Source organism: Eumetopias jubatus, unplaced genomic scaffold (genome assembly GCF_037043125.1).
Source record: "Eumetopias jubatus isolate StellerSeaLion01/CBP00866 unplaced genomic scaffold, mEumJub1_p1.0 scaffold_5, whole genome shotgun sequence".
NCBI lineage: Eukaryota > Metazoa > Chordata > Mammalia > Carnivora > Otariidae > Eumetopias > Eumetopias jubatus.
Window position 1 is genome coordinate 33654432 of NW_028274811.1, and position 26000 is coordinate 33680431.

The 26000-nt window shown below is 41.6% G+C and overlaps 2 protein-coding genes and 1 pseudogene across 4 annotated transcripts in view; all 3 read left to right on the forward strand.

Annotated features, from left to right (window-relative positions):
• Nucleotides 1-32: 32 nt before the first annotated feature.
• Nucleotides 33-7294, forward strand: HARS2 (histidyl-tRNA synthetase 2, mitochondrial). The gene is made up of 13 exons (XM_028103522.2): nt 33-336; nt 1533-1607; nt 1878-1997; nt 2124-2219; nt 3187-3312; nt 3418-3525; nt 3783-3881; nt 4170-4263; nt 4820-4947; nt 5040-5279; nt 5444-5560; nt 5766-5912; nt 6494-7294. The coding sequence occupies exons 1-13, from the start codon at nt 229-231 to the stop codon at nt 6551-6553; spliced, it is 1518 nt and encodes a 505-aa protein (XP_027959323.1). The 5' UTR covers nt 33-228; the 3' UTR covers nt 6554-7294.
• ZMAT2 (zinc finger matrin-type 2) overlaps nt 6591-26000 on the forward strand; it is a 34492-nt gene continuing 15082 nt past the window's right edge. Inside the window, exons 1-6 of one of the 3 annotated variants that reach the window (XM_088023280.1) lie at nt 6591-6680; nt 8548-8641; nt 9922-10045; nt 11661-11734; nt 12183-12328; nt 13047-15306. In XM_088023280.1, the coding sequence (XP_087879406.1) occupies nt 6591-6680; nt 8548-8641; nt 9922-10045; nt 11661-11734; nt 12183-12328; nt 13047-13190 (672 nt within the window). In that variant the 3' untranslated portion in view covers nt 13191-15306. Of the gene's footprint in view, nt 6681-8112; nt 8214-8547; nt 8642-9921; nt 10046-11660; nt 11735-12182; nt 12329-13046; nt 15307-26000 lie in introns of those variants that run through there. The other 2 variants (XM_028103523.2, XM_088023281.1) reach the window with 2 other exon arrangements.
• On the forward strand, nt 23372-23969 carry LOC114209523 (large ribosomal subunit protein uL5 pseudogene; annotated as a pseudogene).

The window sequence follows — 26000 nt, forward strand, 5'->3', positions numbered from 1 at the left end:
GAGCACAACAACCACTTCCGGCTACTACCGGAAGTGCTGAAGCTGAAACGGAGCCTGAGAGGTTTGGAGCCATCCTTCAGGCTTTGGAAGGTGCGGAAGTGATCGCATTTTAGCTGGTGCTACGACTACCCTCTACAGCGCTCTGCACCCTTACTGGGGTGGGGTCCAACCTGCCTCGTTCTCAGGTTCTTTGGCTCCTGTCTCGGAAAGGCGGCCTCCTGTTACGCGATGCCCCCGTTCGGACTCCTGCCCATGAGGGCCTGGGCTTCACTGTTCAGCCAGGTCCTGCGGCCGTCCGGTCTTGTGTGCATCAGGGAGGTCCATTTTCATAGCCAGGTGAGCCAGACTGAGTGGTCTGTTGGGGCAGGATATCCAGGTCTGAAAGCATGGACTCGCGGCCTGCAGTCCAGGAGTACAGTCGGGTTTTTTTGAGTAGTTTAACGGTACTGAGCTAAGCATTTTAGATGCTTTGTCATTTAATCTTCATAGCAGTCTTGAGAGATTGGGATTATTTCCATTTTACAGTTGAGGAAAAAGCTGCAAGGTTAAATGACTTATCAACGGATACATAGTAAGGGAGTCTTCTTAATAGAGGTCCACAATCACTTAATGTGAACCTCTTGGGGTCAAACACATTCTTGAGCAAAGTATATGATTATTCCCATTAAGTGAGATGACAAGACCACAGGTAGACTGGGTTCACATTAGAGTTACCTCAAAATGAGCTCCCCCTCCCTGAAAATAAACCCCAAAACAAACCACTTTTCAGTTTTTAGAGATTTTTGGATTTTGAGGAATTGCAGAGGAAGGACTGTGGACTTGAACTGCCATCCTTTGGAGGAGAGAATCCACCAAAATATGGAACTACCACACCCTCTATATTTCTGGAAGGGCATTCAGCCTGCTGCTGATAAACAAAATTACCAATTCATTTTTACTTTGGTATAGACCCTAGCAGATGCTTTGTGCTATCATGAACAGCAGGGTTCAGATCTTTTGTTATTAATTTTCAGTACAGCATCCTACCAGTCTGATTTTTTAGTTCAATTTGGATATTCATTCCTGGTCATTTCACAAGCATGTTGTGTGTTTTGGGCATGTTCTCTTCTGTCTTTAGGTTACTTTTTCCATGTCTCAAAGCCTAATGACCATTGCTTCCTTATTAAAAATTCATGTTCATGTTTTTGCTCTTTGAGTAGGAACTAAGAATTGGAGATCATACTAATTCCTACTCCTAGATGGTTGGTGGAAGTAGTGGTGGATTGTTCTGTGCCTTCATTGTTCTCCGGTGCTTAAGCTTTTCCAGACATTTAAAAACTCCAAATATGATAAAAACCTGATCTCATGTGTATTAAGTACATAGTGCAAATATGATGTATGTTTTGGAGGGAGGCCGAGATTGAAATAGATAAAACTGTGTTCAGGTTGTCTTGCTCAGGGCCAGATGTCTTTGCAGGTCGGGCCGTAGGGCCAGAGATGTCCCAGGTCTGGCCAGTCTTGTGGCTCCCATCTCACATTCCTTTTTCTGCCAGGTTTCAGAGGCAGTGTTAACATCCCAACTGAAACCACATCAAGAGAAATCAAATTTTATTATCAAGACACCAAAGGTAATGCCCTTTACCCCTGTCCTATTAGAGTGCCTTGGAGACTGCCCTCTGCTCTGCCCTCTGCTCTGCTTGTCTCTTCTTAATCCCTTTTAATGTCTTTTAAGAGTAATTTTTAAAAAAACTTCACTATTCTTGAGATACTGATAGGCCTCAGTCAACTGAACTCAAAGAGATTTCAACTTCCGACTTTCGATTATAGATGTTAACTCTTTGTCTTAAATGGACTTGTTTTTTGTCTGTGTTTTCACCATGGCTGCTTTTGGTTTCTAGGGCACCAGAGATCTTAGTCCTCAGCAGATGGTTGTGAGGGAGAAAATTCTTGATATGGTTGTTGGCTGCTTTAAACGTCATGGAGCAAAGAGATTAGATACTCCAGCATTTGAGCTTAAGGTAAGAGGAGAAAAGAGAGTGCTGGAACTCCCATTTTTTCGTCTGCCTTCAGTTTCCCAAAGAGCTTTTAGCCTGTGTTCTGGAGTCCTCCTTTGAACTCTGTTGGTTTTTGTTTGATCCCTGCAGGAAATGCTCACTGAGAAGTATGGAGAAGACTCTGGGCTAATCTATGATCTGAAGGATCAAGGTGGAGAGCTATTGTCCCTGCGCTATGACCTTACTGTATCTTTCTGAGTGTTAGAGACTGACATCTCTTTCCAAACCCAGAGGGCTTTTTTTGACAAAAGGGAACAACAGTGCCTCTGGGATCCCCTAGGTCTGTTTGCAGCAGTCTTTACTTCCAGTTCCTCCCAGAAGGCAATTCTGCCAGCAGAGCCTGGCCTGGAGCACTGTCATTTAACTTTATTGTGTATCAGAAATACGGATTTCTGGTCCTTAGCCCCAGATATTAATTCTGTACCTGGAGTGGGGTTCAGCAGTCTGCATTTTAAATAGGCACCTGGGGTCATGAAGAGGTTCTCAACCTATACTTTAAGAAACATTGACATAAAAAAAAAAAAGAAGAAAAGAAACATTGACATAGAAGTTGCAGGCAAATCCAGGTTCTGAAACTTGACTATTTTGAAATGGCTGAGAATTGATCTGAATAGGAAGGAATAGCCCATACTTGGAGTTCTTGGGTCATTTCTATCTCATTCAGTGGGCAGCAGGCCAGCTTCTCCTGCTTTCTTACTGAACTTGCACTTTTCCTTGGTGGGATTCTTTCATTCCTTTATATATATATATATATATTTTTTTTTTTTTTTAAAGATTTTATTTATTTATTTGCGAGAGAGAGAGAATGAGAGACAGAGAGCACGAGAGGGAAGAGCGTCAGAGGGAGAAGCAGACTCCCTGCTGAGCAGGGAGCCCGATGTGGGACTCGATCCCGGGACTCCAGGATCATGACCTGAGCCGAAGGCAGTCACTTAACCACCTGAGCCACCCAGGCGACCCATCATTCCTTTATATATATTGAATGTCAAGCACTGCTAGGCATTGGGGACAGTGGGAAACAAGACAGAGAACGTCCTTGTTGTCATCCTAGTGGGTGAGATCCAATTGGTAATGGCCCAATTCTCCCAAATTTCTTTACACTGGGCCTAAGTTTTGGAGGCAGTATGCTTTCTCCTTAACCTGTTTATGTGAGGTCCCTTTTGCTCGTTATCTGGCCATGTATAAAGTGAAAAAGATGAAACGCTACCAAGTTGGAAAGGTGTGGCGGCGAGAGAGCCCAACCATAGTCCAAGGCCGCTACAGGGAGTTCTGCCAGTGTGTAAGTGACCAGATGTGGGCAGCATGGTTTGATAGTTTGGGGAGCTACAACCTGGGAACTGGCTGCTCAGTGAAGATTTTTTTTCCCCCTTTTTCTTTGCTGCAGGATTTTGACATTGCTGGTCAGTTTGACCCTATGATCCCTGATGCAGAGTGTTTGAAGATCATGTGTGAAATCCTAAGTGGGTTGCAGCTGGGGGACTTTCTCATTAAGGTGAGACCAGGACTGAGGACTGAGGGGAGAAGTCTGGATTTGGCCTGATGCTCTCCTAAAACATAGGTGACCCCAGCCTTTAAGCCTGTAGACCTGGGACTTTCTCAGTACAGCTGTTGTATTTCATCTATATCTATATAGTCATGCTATGAAATTTTTTTTCTGTCCTTTTTATGAGGTAGGCTAATAGGGACTGCCATTATTTTGAGGGAAAAAGCATTGACAAGGCACTTGGGTTATTTCCACTGAGTTCACAGGTCAATGATCGGCGGATTTTGGATGGGATGTTAGCTGTCTGTGGTGTTCCTGAAAGCAAGTTCCATGCCATCTGCTCCTCAATAGACAAACTAGACAAGGTAACTAAAAAGACATGCTTCAGTAGACCATATCAGAGTCTCTGCCTTGCCCTCAAATCTGTACCCCTAGAGAAAAAAAGGAGACGGTGACTAGAAGTGAGCTTTGTCTGGAGAAGGTAAGGAGATAGTCCAAAGCAAGACCTGAGCTTTGTTGTGCAGTGGGTTGACTATGGCTGCATTTCCTAACCTGCCTCTGCCTTTGCTGAGGATAGTGTTAGCTACTCATGACATTTCCAGTCAGATGAAGAAGGATCTTGGAACTGGGCTAATGTTTGGGTGTTTGCACAGATATCTTGGAATGATGTGAGACATGAGATGGTGGCAAAGAAAGGCCTGGCTCCTGAAGTGGCTGATAGAATTGGTGACTATGTCCAATGTCATGGTAAGAACCAGTGTTTTCAGAGCTCTGTGATAGAACTGGAGTGAGGGGGATGTGTGTACAACTTCTACCTCTGAAACAGCTCCTTTCCAAAGATAAGCTAAGTGCCAGAACCTGGCCTGAATTTGATTTTCCTTTTACTTAGTGTAATAACCACTTTATGTCTTCAGATGGCAAAGGCAGAGGAGGAGAGCCTGGTCATAAGAGATCAGGATGGTTTTTTTTGGTTTGGTTTTTTTTTTTAACTAAGAAAATGAGGAGGAGGGGCACCTGGGTGGCTCAGTCCTTAAGTGTCTGCCTTCGGCTCAGGTCAGGTCATGATTCCATGGTCCTAGGATCGAGCCCCGCATCAGGCTCCCTGCTCAGTGGGAAGCCTGCTTCTCCCTCTCCCACTCCCCCTGCTTGTGTTTCTGCTCTCACTATCTCTCTCTCTGTCAAATAAATAAAAAATCATAAAAAAAAAATGAAGAGGATTAGCTGGAGCATATTAAGAATAAAACAAGGGTAAAACACATCTGGGTGAAAGCACAGACTTATTTCTCCCCATATGTCTCCCCAGGTGGGGTGTCCTTGGTAGAGGAAATGTTCCAGGATTCTAGACTATCCCAGAACAAGCAGGCCCTAGAGGGCTTGGGGGACTTGAAGCTGCTATTTGAATACCTGACTTTATTTGGAATTGCTGAGAAGGTAAGCTAAGTTGGGAGTGTGGACTTCCTGCTGAATTTTGGGGTTTTCAGTGTCCTGAGTTTTTTTGGGACTTAATATACTTGTTCCCACAGATCTCTTTTGACCTAAGCCTAGCTCGGGGACTGGACTACTATACTGGAGTAATCTATGAAGCAGTGCTACTACAGACCCCAGCTCAGGCAGAGGAGTCCTTCAATGTGGGCAGTGTGGCTGCTGGTGGACGCTATGATGGGTTGGTGGGCATGTTTGACCCCAGGGGCCACAAGGTGCCATGTGTGGGGCTCAGTATTGGGGTGGAGCGAATCTTCGCCATTGTGGAACGGAGGATGAAGGTAGGTCCTAGGTAGGAGTGGAGTGGGGCTGGAGACTAAAAACTCATGTTTGTGGATATACAGTTGGACTGTTTTCCTGATGATTCTTTTTGTCTTTTTTTTTTTAATTACTGATGCACAGGAAGTTTTTTATTAGTTTTACTTTCTTCTCTCTCTTTAATCAGACTTCTGGTCAGAAGATACGGACCACAGAGACCCAAGTGTTTGTGGCCACGCCACAGAAGAACTTTCTTCATGAACGGTTAAAGTTAATTTCAGAGCTTTGGGATGCTGGGATCAAGGTATGGTAGAACTGATATCCAAGTCGTCGAGGTATGTTTGGCCATTCAGGTGGCCATTTCTACCTAATGCCCAAGGTGGAACTCAAGACCTTTCTGGTTTTCACTAAAGTGTCTTCTGGTAGGAAGGCTAGCCCCTTATTTCTTTGGAAATGCTTGAGGAGTGTGGTCACTTCTAAGCCCTATATTCTGTCTTCACCCTTTTCAGGCAGAGCTGCTGTATAAGAACAACCCTAAACTACTAACTCAACTGCACTACTGTGAGCAAATGGGCATTCCACTGGTGGTCATTATTGGTGAGCAAGAACTGAAAGAAGGTGTAATCAAACTTCGTTCAGTGGCCAGCAGGGAGGAGGTGAGTGGGGGAAATAGAAAGCACCATGTGTTTCTACCTTTCTTAGATTCTTTAAGAAATATGTATCTTATGGCCAAGGAAATGTCTCCAGTGTTAATAGTGGTAGAGATGAATGAAGACCCACGCAGGTAACCCGTTAGCCAGTGAATATTAGGTAGGTGGGCAGAAGGACAGATGAAATCTTAATGGGTATTTTGAGACCAATCCAACAAAATAGACACAGATCAGGTGTTTGAAAATCCCTCTCTCTCTGTGTGTCTCTCTTTTTAAAGATTTTATTTTTTAAGTAATCTCTCCCACCCTGCTTGGGGCTTGAAGTCACAATGCCAAGGTCAAGAGTCAACGTGCTCTACCACCTGAGCCAGGCAGGTGCCCCAGGTGTTTGAATCTCTAGTCTTGAGGACATACATTCTCTAGTTCAGCTTGAAGCCCACATTTCTTCCTGCTGATTATATAAGTAGTGGGAGCAGATGCAGGGTAAAATGAATCTGGAAAAGCAGTGACTAAGAAGCTAGTATCAAAAAAAAAAGAGGCTAGTATCACTCTCTAGTTTGTCACATGAGGGTTCTCTTATGTTACAGGTGGCCATTAAACGAGAATATCTTGTGGCTGAAATTCAGAAGACACTATCTGAGTCTTGATTCTTGCCTGCTTGCCATCTGCTGCTCTTTCTAGAGGATGTTTCTTCTAGGGCTGAGTTCCCGACGGAATTCACAACTGCTGGCCAGGATGGGTGACAAGTTCCTCGGCCTCCTCCATCCTTTCTGGGTACAGAACTGTAGGAGGCCCTGAGGACTCCTGGGCTAGTGTGAGCAGCTATTCTGCATGGATGCAGATGGCTGGTATGTGAAAGAGACATGCTCTAACTGCAGAGACAGATGGCAGATTTGAAGTGCCATTGAATGCTGCCAAGAGGTGCGGAGATGGTTGCTTTGAGCAAGGCTCTAGGAAAGTTGCCTCAGGCTGAGACCATTGAGATCAGACAGATACTTGACCTTCCACTATGGCTTCTGAACCAGATTTTGGGAAATTTGTCCACAGCCTGCCCTTAGCTTGTCCAGGGAGTTTTGGGAGACAGCAAGGAAGGGGCAAATGGCTGCTTTCTTCTTTGTTTGAGGACAAATATGCTATCCTAAGGGCATAGCAGTGCTCATTTTGATGTGGCATCTCTCTAGTCCATTCACTGTTAATAGAGTGAGGCTGTCTGTTCAGTAATCTTGAATGTTGAATTTTAATAGGTGACTGATAAAATGGTATAATCTTTTGAGATTTTGGAGACCATTTCTTGTGCCAGAATTACTGCTTGACTATATTCCATGTTCTCCTAGGGAGGTGGCTGTTCTAGAAGTGATTGGATAATATATTAAATAAAATATTAAATATAGTTTGGGTGATTTGTTATCGGGAGATTGGTTTGCATAGGCCGTAGAAAACGCTGGAGAGTACACTGGAAAATTATGAGAGCTAGGAGCAACCACCCAAGGGTGATGCTTCTGTATTCAGTGAAGGAAGCAGTCACAGTTCCCCAGTGCTCCCCACTCCCCTCCCCCCCCCAACTTGGAGACACAGTCATGTCTAAATCTACATATAGTGAGCCATCTGCCAGAGTTCTATACCCTACAGTGTTGCTGATGACTGGCCTTTCCAAGTCCAATCATGTTGATTAAATTGTGCCCTATAGATTGAATGACTATTATAAAGTTCTTCACTGAAGGAAAGATGAGTTAACTGAAGGGTGATAGCATTGCTTCAAAAATAAAGAGACTGTGCAAAAAAAAAACAAAACGCTCTCTACCTATGCTCTGGGAAGGCTGCAACTTAAAAAACACTAGTGTCGGGGCCATATCTTCAGTGCATACAGGTAATGGGGCAGCTAGAGGCTCCTGATAACCAATTCAGCCTTAAAGAAAATTTAGAAATTCTTGGCAAACGCACGCAAAATTGATTAGGCTAGATCAGAGGGCACTGATTTGAACCGTTACCTTGTTTGTAAAATAGACGAGTTGAACTAAATCGGCCCTTCGATGCTTGTTTAGGAAGCCAAGGCAAAAACCATTTGTAGGTGCCCTTACTTCCGTGTTGCTTCACTGTCTCCATGCGCATGCGCCATTTCCTCGGGGCAGAGGAGGGGCCGACAAGCCTATTTTAGAAGCGCTCCAGTCCTTAGCTTGTTTAGAACGCGAGACACTAAGCTTATTGGAGGGGAAGCTTGCTTTACGGCTCAAGGCCGCTTTTTACGTCATTTTCCGGCTTCCCATTCACTTCGCAGTGCTCGCAGTGAAGATGGCGTCGGGCAGCGGGGTAGGTGTTGTGTGTGAGGAGGCTTTGGTCGGGGGGCAGGGGGTGGCTTCTCAGCGCGGGATATCCTGCACCCGATTGGCTTCTCAACACCTCCTTGCGGTCCAGTTGCCTGGGTTCAAGAGCTTCCCTGTGGGGTCCTGGCGCAGGGTCTGTGGAATCCCGGAGGTCTTTCGGGTTGGGGTCCTGAGGCCACCTCAGCCTCCTGGTGAGGTCCGGAGAGTCTTCGCTCTCTACAGGTCCGGGGGTCGCCTTGCCAGCGTGGACGCGGTTCCTTCCGTTCTTCTGGGGGTTGGATATGATTAGCAACGAATCCTGAGCGCTTTTCTTCCTACAGACAAAAAATTTGGACTTTCGCCGAAAGTGGGACAAAGATGAATATGAGAAGCTCGCCGAGAAGAGGCTCACGGAAGAGAGAGAAAAGAAGGATGGTGGGTGCCTACTCCAACAAGGGCTATGGGTATCGTAGAGGCGAAGCCATAGCTGGAGAGCGGGTGGGGAGTTGAAATGCGGTGTCCTCATACCCTATGTATCCTCTGGCAGAGTGTTGCCTCTCTGGTTCTCGATTTCTTAGTGTATAAAAATGAGAGCGAGGAAGTGGACTGAAGCGGTTTTGAGGTGTTTTCCAGCTCCGTTTCCTCTGCTTTCTTGCCGACCTTTTGCTTAGCTCATTTCCTACTTTCCTCAAGTACAAAGAAGGGAGTAGAATCTTGGGTAGAGAAAAGGACTATTTTGCTGCTGTGCATTACTGCTATTGAAGATACTCTTTCCCTTAAAGTCACTTAAGGGGAAGAACATAATTGGCCCAATCAAGACCTTGCCCTATAGTCTGAGAAGAGCAAGGGTACTCACCAAGGAATGTGTGATTGTTTAAGCTGGTGGTTAGTAGTACTGTTCTCTATGTTTTGTATAGTGTCAGGGAGTTGGTTCTCCTTTCCTAGATAGAGATTCCAATATACAAAAAGAAATCTTACTTTTTCATCTGTTTTCAAACATATGCATTCTTCTTTCACTTAACTTTCACACCACCTTGCACACACTAATCCTTTTAGTTTTGATGTAATTTGTACAGTAGTGCCAAGTATGTAACAGATATTTCCTGAATGTTGGTCCCCTATTAAAAATTTTCCCAGCCCTCTGAAGATTGCTTTTGTTTATGCTTGGGGTATCTGTGCGAAAGTATTACTGAATATCTTTGCTTTTATTTAATTTTTTAAATCTTTTTTTAAAAAGATTTTATTTGAGAGAGAGAGCACGAGCAGGGTGAGGGGCAGAGGGAGAAGCAGACTACCCGCAAGCAGGGAACCTGATGCGGGAGTTGATCCCAAGACCCTAGATCATGACCTGAGCTGAAGGCAGACGCTTAACCAACTGAACCACCCAGGCGCCCCTCCTTGCTTTTCTTTTAAAAGTTTGCTTTTTGTGAAAATTAGGAACTCCCTTCAATTCAGCTAATCAATAAATAAAAAACTTTGCTTTTAGACTTGTTGATTTTAAAGTGATAAAAGCTCTAGAGAGTTTAGGGATTGCTTATCATTTTTCCTGTGTTGCGATTCTCCCCTAGCTGCTGCTAGAAGTGCTCATTGTGTTCCTTGGTTCAGGCTCAAGAAAGAGAGTAGACATCTGTATTTCGGGTTTCATGCACTTTTTTTTTCCTTTCTCCTTAAGAAACTGTAATATTAAAGGGACTTCTTTCTCTATTATATTTTAGGAAAACCAGTGCAGCCAGTCAAACGGGAGCTTCTCCGGCATAGAGACTATAAGGTGGACCTGGAATCCAAGCTTGGGAAGACAATTGTCATTACCAAGACCACGCCACAATCTGAGATGGGAGGGTGAGTGACTTTTCGTCTTTCTCAGGAGCCAGAAATAAACTGGCTATGTTGGTTTTAGCAAGTGTTGAGGTTCTCTGGCCCCAGGAGAACAACCATGTTACCTATAATTCTACCTGTATATTTTTCTCTCCTCCCCACCCCAAGGCCGCAACTAAACATAGTAGTGTCTCTACACTCTGTAGGCCTCTTCATATTAGTGTTGTCACTACTTCTTAATATCTTGGAAGAGGAAGAAATGAATGAAAGGACTACTAAGGACATTTCTAGGGGAGAGATTAGGTGGACTTAGAATGGAGCCTAGGAGCTGTTGATGGTGAATAAAGGTAGTTGAGGTTCCAGACTGGTTGCAAAGTATGTTGTAGTTGTTATGGATTGCTTGATCGAACACCTTCCTCCTAGACCAAGACTATAACCCATGGGAAGAAGTGTCCTGCAAGAGCTCTAGTCTATATTGCCCCCCACTACTTCTTTGTTCACTTAGGTCTTCTAGTAGGAGGGCAAAAACAGCAGTAAGTGACATGTCTCTGGGTTGCTTAGAAAACCCACAAACATCATTTCTCTCTGTATTAGTTATCTAATGCTGTGTAAATTAACAAATTCACCCAAAATTTAGCAGCATAAAACAGCAGATAGCTCCCAATTTCTGTGGGTAAGTAATCTGGGAAAGACTTACTTACCTCTGTGGTTCTGGCTTAGGGTTTCACAAAGCTTCGTTGAAGATGTCTTCTGGGTCTGCATTCATTTGAGGTGTAAGTGGGCCTGATTGATTTGGTTGATAGCTCTTTCATGTAACAGTGCTTTGGAGGCCTCAGTTCTTTGCCTCATGGGCCTCTCTGTAGTGCTGCTCACAATAAAGCAAGTGGCTTCGGCTTCCCCAGAATAAGACATAGACAGACTAAGAACGAAGCCACTTTTTTTTTTTTAAATGACCTAATCTTGGAAGTGCTATTGCATCACTTTTTTTTTTTTTTAAGATTTTATTTATTTATTTGACAGAGAAAGACAGAGCAGGAACACAAGCAGGGGGAGTGGGAGAGGGAGAAGCAGGCTTCCCGCTGAGCAGGGAGCCCGATGTGGGACTCGATCCTGGGACCCTGGGATCATGACCTGAGCCGAAGGCAGACGCTTAACGACTGAGCCACCCAGGCGCCCTGTCACATCACTTTTGAACTTTTCTTTTAAAATTTTATTTATTTATTTGAAAGAGAGAGCATGAGCAGGCAGAGGGGCAGAGAGAGAAGCAGACTCCTCGCTGAGCAGGGAGCCTAACGTAGGGCTCAATCCCAGGACCCTGAAATCATGACCTGAGCTGAAGGCAGATGATTAACTGACCGAGCCACCAGGCACCCTGAAATACTCTTTTGGTCACAGACCAACCCTAGTATGAATTGGGAGGGGCCTACCCAAGGTACAAATACCAGGAATTTGGGGATCATTGAGGGGCCATCTTGGAGGTTGGTTACCATACTCTTCCAAGAGGTAATGCTTTATGAAAATGAGAAGTGCCGCCTTCTTGTAAAAAGAAAATTTACCTAAAAATATGAGCTTGTTGGTTGAAAACATTAAGATCCTTACAGCTAGATTTGACACAAGTGCTGTTTCTTCTTTTTGCTAGGTATTATTGCAATGTCTGTGACTGTGTGGTGAAGGACTCTATCAACTTTCTGGATCACATTAATGGAAAGAAACGTAAGGCTTGGAGGTAGTTTGTGACTAGGGCTGAGACTGGGTTTTGGAGGTGGGGTAGGGGAAAGAGTGGTTTCAGTTGGATTTTTTTTTAATGCCTCAGAATTTCTCCAGTGGTTTTAGTACAGTACATGCTTTACTTCATTATCTAATGTTTCTGGAGGCCCTGAGATGAGACACTGTTCTAGGCTCTCGACAAGCCCAAGGCCTAGCTGTCCTGACTGGTGTGCATTTGCTCAGTAAGGGCAGTTGAAAGCCACTTGCATCTTGCTATCTGTAGTTGCTGCTTCTGGGAACAAGTAAAGCCAAGGGAGTTTTTTTTTCCAGTCATAATTATTTTTCCTGTGTATTTTATGAAAAGGTTTTTTTTTTTTTTTTTAATGTCAAAGACTTTTTGAGGGGCTGAGGATATTGTAATGCCATTACCATTTTCACTGTTGATCCCACCCAGATCAGCGAAATCTGGGCATGTCTATGCGTGTGGAACGTTCCACCTTGGATCAGGTGAAGAAACGTTTTGAAGTCAACAAGAAGAAGATGGAAGAGAAACAGAAAGATTATGATTTTGAGGAAAGAATGAAAGAGCTCAGAGAAGAGGTAAGGCTCTGGTATCTTTCCATCTTTTGTCCCCCAGCTTTGAATTTTATGTTACAAATCATGAGGAGGCTCTCTTCATTCCACTCCCACCCCCAGAGGATAGTTGTATCCTGAATTTCACTATACTGGGGGAAACATTTATTGCCTTTGTTTGGGACTCTTGTGATCTGAAGGATATGGCTGTAAACCTATCCTTTTTTCTTCCTGGACTGTCTGGGCCTACTTATTTTTTTTTTTACTACAGGAGGGATTAAATACACCTAGTCCCCAAGAGGCACATGGAACCAGGCTGACAGGGTCAGAATTCTGTTTCCTTCACTTACTGGCTATGACTTTTGGGCAAGTTATATAACCTCTCCATGCCTCAGTTTTCCCATTAGAGAGAGATCTTAGTTTATAATCTACATAAAGCATTTAGATCAATTACTGGCATGTACTGTGTGCCCCAGGATAATAGTTGCTGTTATGTGGTTTTGCTTCCATAACCTTTTTAAGAACTAGAGATGAATTGGAATGTAGGACTGAGAAGTGCTCTTCACAGGCTAAAACTGCTCTTTGTTGTTCTTTAAATCTTTACTGTGGCTTTTCCTCTGCTCTTGAAATTTTACTTGTCTTTAACTATTTTCTCCTAAAGATAGAAAGGAATCTTGACACTCACTTGTCTCTTTCAACGTTTGGCTCAGGAGTCTGAACTGATTCTGAGTGATTTCCCCCCTAGGAGGAAAAGGCCAAAGCCTACAAGAAAGAGAAACAGAAGGAGAAGAAAAGGAGGGCTGAGGAGGACTTGACATTTGAGGAGGATGATGAGATGGCAGCTGTGATGGGCTTCTCTGGCTTTGGTTCCACCAAGAAGAGTTACTGAGGCTTTCTGTGCTTGGCTCTTTGCTAACTTTGTGTGTGGGGGGGGGTCATTTTTTGGGGGGTACTTGGGAAAGTCCTTAAGAGCCGCAGTGGGGAGGGCTAGAGGGTGGGTGTCTGTGGTTTCCCTCTACTTTGGGAGAGAGCACAGGATGCAGAGGTAATGCTGTGGCATATTCCTTTAGCCTCGGTATATCACTGGAGTCACAGGACCTCTGCCCGAGTTCCTAATAAAGAAACACCTCTTCTGAGGCTGCTTTCCCAAAACTCCCCCTGTATCTTTCCCTCCTCATCTGTCCAATTTCTTCTCTGAGCATCCTGCATTTATCCTGTGTTTTCCCTTTGTTTTAATTTTGACTCTTGCTTAGCCTGCAGCAGAAGGGTTCTCTGGGTCCCCAGTGTCCAGTTGATAGCACATTTTGACCAGCCCTCTTCCCCTCCCCCCCAACCTCCCTGTGATTCTCTACCACCTGTGCATGCATGTGTATTTCTGCCTGGGTCAGTGGTATGTGCGGGTGTGTGTGCATGAATTTGTCACATAGAGAGAGCCTGAACTAGAACCTCAGAGCATTGCTGCCTTGGGGCCTGATGTTCTTGGCTCTCTCAGTGCATGTAACAGGAAATTAAATGGGACGAGTGTTTGGTGCGGTTTTTGTCTGGTGAGTTTTTTAACCTTTGTTTTTCATATGTAGACTGTCAGCTTTTCCTGTTTGTTTCATTTTATTGAGGATTACTCTTTTTCTTTTTTTCTTCCTTGTGAGCAGGCTCTTGGAAGAACCTGTTTGATGCAAAAAAGAAAAAGGAAAAAAAAAAACTTCATATGGGAGCCCTTGGGTCTCAGAGACTGTTCAACATGTATAATAAATGGCATTGACTGGGCCTATTCACATTTGGTGGGAACATTCCATATTCTTCCCTGTGTATTGTTTTTGTTCTTCCTACACTGAGTATTACATATAGAGCTTTTCTTTCTTCTCCCTTCATTTGAGCCCTGTCACTTTTTTTTTTTTCTAGGTTCCTTCAGCACGAGTTGTAATTTCCTCTGATGGGATGTGTGTCCGAAGGAGTCTGAACCCAACTTTTCCTATAATTTTAGCCTCCTTTGGTCTGTTTTTGGAACAGAGTTTAGGGTTGAACTTAGTGTTTTCCTTACTATCTGCAGTTAGACTAGGCACAGGGTTACTAAGTTTTGGCACTGTTGACATTTTAGGCTGGTTAATTCTTTGTTGTGGAGGCTCTCTTGTGCATTTCAGGATGTTTAGTAGTATCCCTAGCCTCTACTCACTAGATGCTGGTAGCACCTCCTCTCCGAGTTTGACAAATAAGAATGTGTCCCCAGGAGTTGGTGAAATCTCTCTCCGCAGTCCCATTGAGAAGCATTGATAAGCTGCCTTCCCTATATTGGTCTAACTTGAGAATTGGATGGCACAGACTGCTTAACTAAAGAAAAAGCTTTGATATTCCCTGGATTGGGTATTGTGCCAGATCCCAGGGATACAGAGGAAAAAAATCTGTCTCTTGAACAAACCAATAATAGTTACACAAACTCCCGACTAGGTGAATTCTATAATAACCGTTGGTGGTTCTGTATCCTGAAAAGTGGGCTCTGTGTGAGTTAACAAGGCTGCCACCATATGGCTTATTTACATTCTCTGCCTCATTAGCCCCTTGAAGCATCTGAACCACCTGTGGGTCCCTTAAAGTACTATACTCTTTCCTTTGGACTTTTGTACATAACTCCCTTGCTGCCAGGCATAACTTTTGCCTAATTTATTTCTGATGCTCAGTCTTGCCATTGGGATCACTGTGAATGTGTCTGTCTACTGGCTCAGAGTTTCACATACAGTATTTGTTGGCCAATTGCAGACAGATTAGTGGGTTATTTCCTTGACAGGATTATGTGCTCTACAGGTCCTTCAAGTAACGCTCTACTCTAGTAGCGTGGGCCCTTCTGCTCCTTTCAAGGCAGGCTGGAGAAAGTGTTGGCTGAGTTCTTCCATTTTTTAGTACTCTTCAGGAAACCACCTAATTCAGCTTGTCTTCAAATGATTTCCCATTCTCTTTGGTACAGTGGAATCTTACCTTTGGTCACCTATAATAAAAAGCAATTCTAAATTTTAGGTTTTCTATCTAAATTCTCTTGGGACTGGCAAGTGGTTTGGGTCTCTAAGGGGTTGGTCTAGGTCATGGGTATGTGAAGGGACTCAAGCTGGTGACTTGGAAAGGGGGAAGAAGGAGATGGGGTGGAAATTTAGGACCCTAGAGCAATCCCAGATAACTCAGAAATCTGAAAGAGAAATTTCTTGGATGTTTGTGGTCTTTCTAAAATCCATGGAAATTTTGCATTCTGGTTGAGGAATATGCCTGTGACTGGCCTACATGTGTTCATTTATTCAGTGATTGCTGAGATGCTGAACATGTTCTAGGCCCTGGTATTCTTTTTTTGGGGTAAGGCATCAGGGTTCCAGCTCTCATGGAATTTACATTCTGGTGGAATTGCCTTTAAAGTACCTGGGGAACAAAAGATCGGATGGCTTCAGATGATTCTGTGGCTTCAGGCACTTCCAGGGACTCTTTTATCTCTCTCATAACCCCCTCCAAAAATTTAAATGTGAAGATTCTTTAGTCCCGCAATTCTACTCTAAAAACATACCTGTGTATGTGTACATATACTTACAAGGATGTTTACTGCAGCTTTGTTTATATAACAGTGAAACATTTAAAATAAAACCGGTACATTTATTCTTGAATATAATGCAACCATTACTATATATGTGAAGTAGATCTGTGTACTAACAAGAAAGATCACCAAGACATACTGTTAAGTAAAAAAAAGCACAAAAACAATACCAGACAAACTGATTTCCACACCCCTCCCAACCTCCTTCGTAAAACTATATTGTACATACAGTGAAATATATAGATTGAGAAAAAGGACTGGAAAGACACACTGAAATTATAACTGGTTAACTGGAAGGAATTATGGGAAGAAAAAAGTTAGCTGTTAAACAGTACATAAAAGGGAAAGATAACTGCGTGGGGTTATTTATTTTTGGTGGTTTTTAAAAACTATTCTACTTTTGGAGCCAAAACCCAGGAATGAATATATGTGGGGGTTAAAATAATGTTTAAAATAGTAATAGAAGTAATACCATGGAACACCTATTATGACACCTCAGAGAAGAGCTGTGGGGGTTATCTGGTTTAGCTTCAAAGTTCCCAAGGTAAGACCTGGAATACAGCTTGTACCTTGTAAAGATTCCACTCTTTGGACTCAGGCACTGTGAAAATCAATTTGATCACAGAGTGACTACCTGTGGTTGTCCGATGAGTGTAGAGGCTGGAGGTGGGTGTCCAGAGACTTGTGGACCAGATGACTGCTGTGTGGTAATAGAGAATAAGCTTGGAAGGCAACTGCTTGGGAGACCTTGCTGGGGGTAAACGAGATGTGAGTCCCCACAGCAGTATGTCCTCAGATGGTCACTCTGAGTGTCTGGATAGGCAGTTTTTTATTTTATTTTTATTTTTTTTAAAGATTTTTTATTTATTTACAGAGAGACACAGCGAGAGAGGGAACACAAGCAGGGGGAGTGGGAGAGGGAGAAGCAGGCTTCCCGCAGAGCAGGGAACCCCGTTCGGGGCTTGATCCCGGGACCCTGAGATCATGACCTGAGCCGAAGGCAGACGCTTAATGACTGAGCCACTCAGGCACCCCTAGGGCAGTTTTTTAGACGCTAGAGTGTAGATCATTCCTGTTCTTGTTAACTTACTGTATCACACTCTTTCTCGCCGTTCAAGATAGTATAATCTGGAGGATGTGGCCAGATTGGCCCTAGCTGAGCGGTTCCTTCAAGTAAAGCACCTTCTAACCACTGGAGTGCTTCAGGACCTTCTAGCCCTTTTGCCACTGTGCTGGCTCTCTTCATTTTCCCAATAATCAGCCTTGGATAGAGTGTTTAAGACTCCTCCCCTGTCCAGAGCACCAGAGCGACTGGGTTTCCAGTGGATGTTCAGCTCCCTTTACACCAGGAAATCAGGCTTCTTGGGGGAAATGGTTGATGCTAGGACTGGGGAAGGAAATAAAGAGGTGAACCTGGAGCATCTTGTAGTGCCAGAAAGTAAGGAAGTGCTAACAAACAAAAAACAACCCAAAACAAATAAACTTTTAAAATTACTTTTGGTGTTTAGTAATGTTTGTCCTTTTGTTCCAATGGTTATGGTTACACTTAGATCTTTTCTCATGTCCTCAAACTTCTTTTCCTCATTCAGAATCTATATTTTCATTTGCCCTATTTTGACTCTCCTATTATAGAGCCACAATTATTTTATTGTTTTCTCTCCTCCCATTTTTTTTAGTCGTTTTTAGGAAACAGTTTGCATACTATTTTTTCCACTCTTATCACCACCTTTATTTTAAAGATCTACAACTTAATATATTTAATGCTCACCATCATAAGGTTTTCTGAATTTCCCCCCAATTAGTCTTTATTTGGATGAAATTCATTCCTTAGTAAATTCTTCAAGAGAGGTTCCTGATTCTTGAGTTCTTGTATATTTAAAACTGATTTTTATAGCTTTGGTGTTTGAAGGGTGGATATAAATATTGGTTCACAGTTCTTTTCCTTGAGTTTTTAAAAACTTTGCTGCCTTTCTTTGTATGTTGTGAAAATACCAACCTGATTCTTTAATTCGTAAATGATTTCATCTTTTTGCCTGAGGCCTGGATGGTTTTTTTCTTTTGAATCTGATTGATTTTTTTTTAAAGATTTTATTTATCTGACAGAGCACAAGCCCAGGGAGAGGCAGGCAGAGGGAGAAGCAGGCTCCCCGCTGAGCAGGGAGCCTGATGTGGGACTCGATCCTGGGACTCTGGGATCAGTTAATGATCGGTTAAGTTGGCGGGCACTTAACCGACTGATTCACCCAAGCGCACTCTAATTGATTTTCTAAGATAAATCTCACAGTTGACCATTCTATATCAATTTTCCCTAAGTTCATGAAAGTCCCTATTGATGTGTAGATTCGCATTTTATTTCAAGAAAGTTTTCTTGTATTATAATTTTGAATATTACATCTGTTCCATTATTTTGCTTTTTTTCTTTAGGGACTATATATAATTTGGATTTTTTTTTTTTTTTGCCTCTGTATCTAGCACTTTGTCTCTGATCCTTCTTATTGCTTTCTTGATTTTGTTTTTATTTCTTGACTGTTTTAATTCCTTTCTTTAATATCACTTTTTATATTTTAAGTAAAGTCTTTCCCTTGGACATCTTATAAATTAGTCTTGAAAAAAAGATGATTTGTCTTTTTCTTCAGTTCCTGATTTTGACTGACTCTTGTCATATCTTCTTTGTCCACTTTTGTTTTTTTTTTTTTGATTGACAATATTTTTTTATAACACCGAATGACTGTTTAAGGTTATTCAATTGGGGTTGAAGTGTTGTGTTTGTTTCATAGTTAGGTTTTTAAATATATTCTCATTTTTTGTTGACTTTTTATAATTTAATGCCTGCCATTTTTTATTCATTTTGAGATGCCTTTATTTTCCAGTTTCAGCAATTTCAAGTAAGGCAGGCAGTGTTTCTTACTTCAAGAATATGCTCTTCTGTTGGCAGTATGAAGTGAAATAGAAGGCACTTTTTGGGGGGTGCAGCCCAGGCTGGCATTATTCTATGGGAGACTGAAGGCCATCTCATTTTTTTCCTTGAAAAAAATTTTAGTTGTGGTGAAATACACAGATCATAAAATTTACCATTTTAGCCATTTTTAAGTACAGTCAGTGGTATTTACATTCACATTGTTATGCAACCATCACAACCACCTATCTCCAGAACTACTTTCATCTTGTAAAATTGAAACCCTATCCATTAAACACTCCAATGCTCACTCCCAGCCTCTTGACAACCATCATTGTTATTATTGGTACATCAATCATCAATGAATTTGACTAATCTAGGTACCTTATATAAGTGGAATCACAGTATTTGTCTTTTTGTGACTGGCTTATTTATTTCACTTTGCATAATGTGCTCAAGGTTCATGTATGCTGTAGCATGTGACAGGATTTCCTTCCTTTTTAAGGCTGAATAGTATTCTATTATATATATTATATATATAATTATACCACATTTTGTTTATCCATTCATTCACTGATGGACACTTGAATTGCTTCCATCTCGGCTATGGTGAATTCTATTATGAAGGTGGCTGCACAGGTATTTCATCAAGATCCTGCTTTAACCCCACTTGCCCTTTAGTGTAGAGGTTAAGGGTCTGGGCTCTAGAGGCAGAGTACACGGGTTCAAGCCCTGGTTCTAGAACCTCTACACTCTGTAACCTTAGCCAAATAACCCTACCTCTATTACACTGCTTTTTGATTTCTAAAACATTGACATTCATAGTACCTACTTTGTATAGTTCTTGTGAAAATTCATTGGATCAGGGTGACTGGCTGTTCAGTTGATAGAGCATATGACTCTTGATCTCAGGGTTGTGAGTTTGGGCCCATGTTGGGTGTATAGATTAGTTAAAATCTTAAAAAAGAATTCCATGATTAATACCAGTAATATGCTTAGAACAATAACTGGCTTATAATTAGTGAATTGTTATTACTGGTACATCAGATAACTTAGGCAAGAGAGTTATTTTACCATCAGAACATAGCACTAAGTCACTAAAAGTCACTGACATCAAGCTAGAATCAAGTACAACTATGAGGTAATAAAGAGGGCAAGATCCTGCTTTCAATTCTTTTGGATATATACTCAGAACTGGGATTGCTGGATCACATACTCATTCCATTTTTAGTTGTTTGAGGAACCTTCATGCTGTTTTCCATAGCAGAGCACTATTTTACATTCCTACCAACAGTGCAGAAGAATTCCAGTTTCTCCATATCCTTGGCAACACTTGTTATTTTGTTTCTGTTTTTTTGTTTATATGGTAGTCATCTTAATGGGAATGACCTGATTCCTCTCTATTCTTGCACGTTTATTTTTCTGTTATTACTGTCTGCATCCATAAAATGTTGGTATTTTATTGGGATCATATTAACTAATCAATTTGGAGACAACTGATATCTTTATGATATTAAGTCAAAGGGAAGTTTTCTGCTTGTTCAAGTCCATGTTTGTGCTTTTTAGAAGTGCATTAAATTTTTCCACACATGAGATTTTGCACATTTAACAAGTTTGCTCTTAAGAATTTATCTTGTTTTGTTTATAGATAGGATATTCTATTCCTTAACACTTTCTGACTTATGAAGATTGTTGATTTTTATGTATAAATTTTATATGCTGACACCTTACCTAATTGTTTTATACTTCTTTTCCAGTTTATATACCTCTATTTGTTTTCCTTTCTCTGACTGCATTGGATAATTCCCCCAATGTAATGTTAAAAAGTAGTAAAAATAGAAAGCATCCTTGCCTTGTTCCTGACCTTTATTGGAATTCTTCCATTATTTCCCCATTAAGTAAGATGTGTCCCTAACATGATTATGTATGTGTATATATATAATATGTATATGATATAAGATGATAAAAGATAATGTATGCACACATGGTCAGATTAGAGATACAGCCACCAATTCCCATTTTAACTATTTTTTTAAAGATTTTATTTATTTATTTATCTGACCGAGAGAGAGACAGCGAGAGAGGGGACACAAGCAGGGAGAGTGGGAGAAGGAGAAGCAGACTTCCTGCGGAGCAGGGAGCCCAATGCAGGGCTCGATCCCAGGACCCTGAGATCATGACCTGAGCTGAAGGCAGACACTTAATGACTGAGCCACCCAGGCGCTCCCATTTTAACTATATTTTAAAAATCTGGAATGTGTGTTGAATGTTATTGAAGGGTCTTTTAGCACATAGGGAAAGATGACTTTTCTTCTTAGATCTACTGATTTGGTAAATTATACTATTGTAATTCCTAATATTTCATTCTGCATATCTGGGATAAATTCCACTTAGTTGTGATGTTACTTATATAATGTGTTGTTGGATTTTGTTTGCTAATATTTTATTTAATTTTTTTTGCCTCAATAAGACAGTCGTAGGTTTAGAGAAAAATTCCGCAGAAAATATAGAGGACCTATGTGCCTTCTCTCTCCCTTTCCACCTTTCTATTATTAACATCTTGCATTAGTGTGGTAGATTTATTAAAATTGATAAACTAATATTGATACATTAATTTTTTTTTAAGATTTTATTTATTTGAGAGAGAGAAAGAGAGAGCACATTAGAGGGGGGAGGGTCAGAGGGAGAAGCAGACTCCCCGCTGAGCAGGGAGCCCAGGGCAGGACTCGATCTTGGAACTCCAGGATCATGACCTGAGCCGAAGGCAGTCGCTTAACCAACTGAGCCACCCAGGTGCCCTTGATACATTAATATTAACTAAAGTCCGTAGTTTATTTTAGTGTTTACTCTTTGTGTTTTATAGTTCTGTGGGTTTTGACATATGCATAATTTCATCTTTCCACCATTAGAGTATCATATAGAATAGTTTCACTGCCCTGAAAAATGCCCTGTGCTCCACCTATTAATCCCACCTCCCTCATCAAACTTCTGGTAACCACTGATCTTGTCACTCTCTCCATAGTTTTGCCTTTTCCAGAGTGATATATAATTGGATTCTTAGAGTATGTAACCTTTTCAACTGGCTTCTTTGACTTAGCAATATGCATTTAAGATTCCTTCATATTTTTTCATGGCTTGATAGCTCATTTTTTTAATCATTCAATAATACAAGCATACACTTTTTCTAAGATTTTATTTATTTATCTGATGGAGAGATAGAGCCAGAGAGCACAAGCCAGGGCTGGGGGGCAGGGGATGGCAGAGGTAGAGGGAGAAGCAGGCTCCTCGTTTAGCAGGGAGCCTGATGTGGGGCTAGATCCCAGGCCCCTGGGATCATGACCTGAACTGAAGGCAGATGCTTAACCGACTGAGCCACTCAGATGCCCCCAGGCATACTTTGTTTTATTGTACTTTACTTTATTGCACTTCACAGATAATGTTTTTTCCCCCCTAACAAATTGAAGGATTGTGGCAAACCTGTGTTGGCACCATTTACCCAACAGCATTTGCTCCCTTTGTTTCTGTGTAACATTTTGGTAATTCTCACAATATTTCAAATTTTCATTATTATTATATTCGTTATGGTGATCTGTGATCAGTGATCTTTGATGTTACTATTGTAACTTGGGGACACCATGAATTGTGCCAGTATAAGAGTAAACCAGGAGTGCCTGGGTGGCTCAGTCGGTTAAGTGTCCAACTCTTGATCTCAGCTCAGGTCTTGATCTCAGGGTCATGTGTTCAAGCGCCATATTGGGCTCCATGCTGGGCATGGGACCTACTTAAAGAAAAATATATATGTAAATAAATATATAATATATATACATTTATTTATATTAAAATATTATATATATAAATACACATTTATTTATAAGACAGTGGACTTAATCAGTAAATGTTGTGTGTGTTCTTAACTACTCCACTGACTGGCTGTTCCCCATCTCACTCCCTCTCCTTGGGGCTCCCTATTACCTGAGACAAAACAATATTGAAATTAGTAATTAATAACCCTACAATGGCCTCTAAGTGTTCAAGCAACAAAAAAGGTAAAGCTAGAAATGACTAAGCTTAGCTAGGAAGGCATGTTGATAATCGAGATAGGTTGAAAGCTAGGCCTCTTGCACCAAACAACCAAGTTGTGTGTGAATGCAAAGGAAGAGTTCTTGAAGGAAATTGAAAGTTCTATTCCAGGCTGTTCCGAAGGTTATCTCAATTGATTTGTTCACAGTCAGTTACAGAACGTTCTATTCCAGTGAACGCATGAATGACAAGAAAGTGAAACAGCCTTGTTGATACCGAGAAAGTTTTAGTGTTCTAGATAGAAGATCAAAGCAGCTACAACATTCCCTTAATCCAAAACCTAACCCAGAGGAAGGCCCAAACTTTCTTCAGTTCTGTGAAGGCTGAGAGAGGTGAGGAAGTTGCAGAAGAAAACTTGAAACCTAGCAGAAGTTGGTTTATGAGGTTTAAGGAAAGAGGCTATCTCCATGACATAAAGGTGCAAGTAGACATGAATGGACATTTTTCCACAGAAGACATACAGATGGCCAACAGACATGTGAAAAGATGCTCAACATCATTCATCATCAGGGAAATACAAATCAAAACTACAATGAGCTCTCTTCCTGCTCTCCACCATGGCGCAGGATCAAGGGGAGAAGGAGAACCCTATGCGGGAACTTCGCATCCGCAAGCTTTGCCTCAACATCTGTGTGGGGGAGAGTGGAGACAGACTGACCCGGGCGGCCAAGGTGCTGGAGCAGCTCACAGGCCAGACACCCGTGTTCTCCAAAGCTAGATACACAGTTAGATCCTTTGGCATCAGGAGAAATGAAAAGATTGCTGTCCACTGCACAGTCCGTGGGGCCAAGGCAGAAGAAATAAGAGTACTGCGAGAGTAAGAGTTAAGAAAAAATAACTTCTCTGATACTGGAAACTTTGGCTTTGGGATCCAGGAGCACATTGATCTGGGGATCAAATATGACCCTAGCATTGGTATCTACAGCCTGGACTTCTATGTGGTGCTGGGTAGGCCAGGTTTCAGCATCGCAGACAAGAAACGCAGGACAGTCTGCATTGGGGCCAAACACAGAATCAGCAAAGAGGAGGCCATGCGCTGGTTCCAGCAGAAGTATGATGGGATCATCCTTCCTGGCAAATAAATCCCCGTTTCTATCCAAAAGTCCAATAAAAACTTTTCAGTGAAATGTAAAAAACAAAACAAAACAAAAAAACTACAATGAGATATCACCTCACACCTGTCAGAATGGCTAAAATCAACAACACAAGAAACAACAGGTGTTGGCGAGGATGTGGAGAAAGGGGAACACTCATTGTTGGTGGGAATGCAAACTGGTGCAGCCACTCTGGAAAACAGTATGGAGATTCCTCAAAAAGTTAAAAACAAAAACAAAAACAGAATTACTTGAGGGGCCTGGGTGGCTCTGTCGATTAAGCCTATGACTCTTGATTTCGGCTCAGATCATGATCTCATGGTCTTGAGATTGAGCCCCATGTCAGGCTCCACCCTAGGTGTGGAACCCGCTTAGGATTTTCTCTCTCTCCCTCTCCCTCTGCCCCTCCCCTGCCTCTCTCTCTCTTGAAAAAAATATATCTATATACAGATATATACACATCTATATATATCTATATATAGATATATATGTGTATATGAGGCGCCTGGGTGGCTCGGTCAGTAAGAACATTACTCTTGGTTTCAGCTTAGTTCATAATCTCAGGATCATGAGATTGAGCCCTGTGCTGGGCTCCACACTCAGCAGGGAGTCTGCTTCTCTCTCTCTCTCTCTATCTCCCTCCACCCTTTCCCCTGCTTGCGTGCTCTCTCAAATAAGTAAATCTTAAAAAAAAAAAAGAAAAGAAATACCCTATGATCCAGCAATTGGATCTACTAGGTATTTATCTAAAGAATACAAAAATGCTAATTCAAAGGAATACATGCACCCCAATGTTCATAGCAACATTATCTGTAATAGTCAAACTATGGAAACAGCCCAAGTGTCCATTGACTAATGAATAGATAAAGAAGATGTGGTATATATATATACACAATGGAATATTACTCAGCCATAAAACAGAATGAAATCTTGCTATTTGCAATGACATGGATGGAGCTAGAGAGTATTAGGGTAAGCTAAATAAGCCAGAGAAAGACAAATGCCATATGATTTCACTCATATGTGGAATCTAAGGAACAAAACAAGCAAAGGGAAAAAGAGGCAAATTAAGAAACAGACTCTTAACTATAGAGAACAGACTGATGGCTACAAGAGGGGATGCGGGTGGGGGGATGGGTTAAATGGGTGATGGGGATTAAGGAGTGCACTAGTGATGAGCTTTCAGTGTTTTAAGGAAATGTTGAATCACTATATTGTACACCTTAAACTTACACTGTATGTTAACGAATTTAAATAAAAACTTAAAAAACAGTGCAAGTTGAAGCAGTATGTTATGCACACCTTAAACTTACAGTATATGTTAACTTGAATTTAAATAAAAACTTAACAGTGCAAGTTGAAGCAGTAAGTTATCCAGAAGATCTTGCTAAGATAATTCATGAAGGTAGTACACCAAAGAACATATTTTCAATGTAGACAAAATAGCCTGTTGGAAAAAGAAGCCACTTTCATAGCTAAAGAGAAGAAGTCAATACCTGGCTTCAAAACACAGGCTTACTCTCTCAATAGGTGTTAATGCAGCTGGTGACTTTATTTTTTTTTCCTTTTTAAAAAATTTATTTAAATTCAGTTAGCCAACATATAGTACATCATTAGTTTTTTATTTAAATTGAAGCCAATGCTCATTTACAATTATTCCAAAAATCCGAGGGCCCTTAAGAATGATTGTAAATCTACTCTGCCTGTGGTCTGTAAATGGAACAAAAAATCCTGGATGACAGCACATCTGGTTACAACATGGTCTACTGAATATTTGAGCCCACTGTTGAGAGTACTCCCTAGAAAAAAAGATCCTTTCAAAATAATCCTGCTCATTGACAATGCATCTGGTCACCCAAGAACTCTTATGTTGTTCTCATGCATGCTGACAACATCCATTCTGCAGCCCATGGAACAAGGAGTCATTTTGACTTTCAAGTCTTGTTATTGAAGAAATACATTTTGTAAGGTTACAGCTGCCACAGATGATGATTCCTTGGATAGATCTGGGCAAAGTAAATTGAAAGCCTTCTGGAAAGGATTCACAATTCTAGATGCCATCAA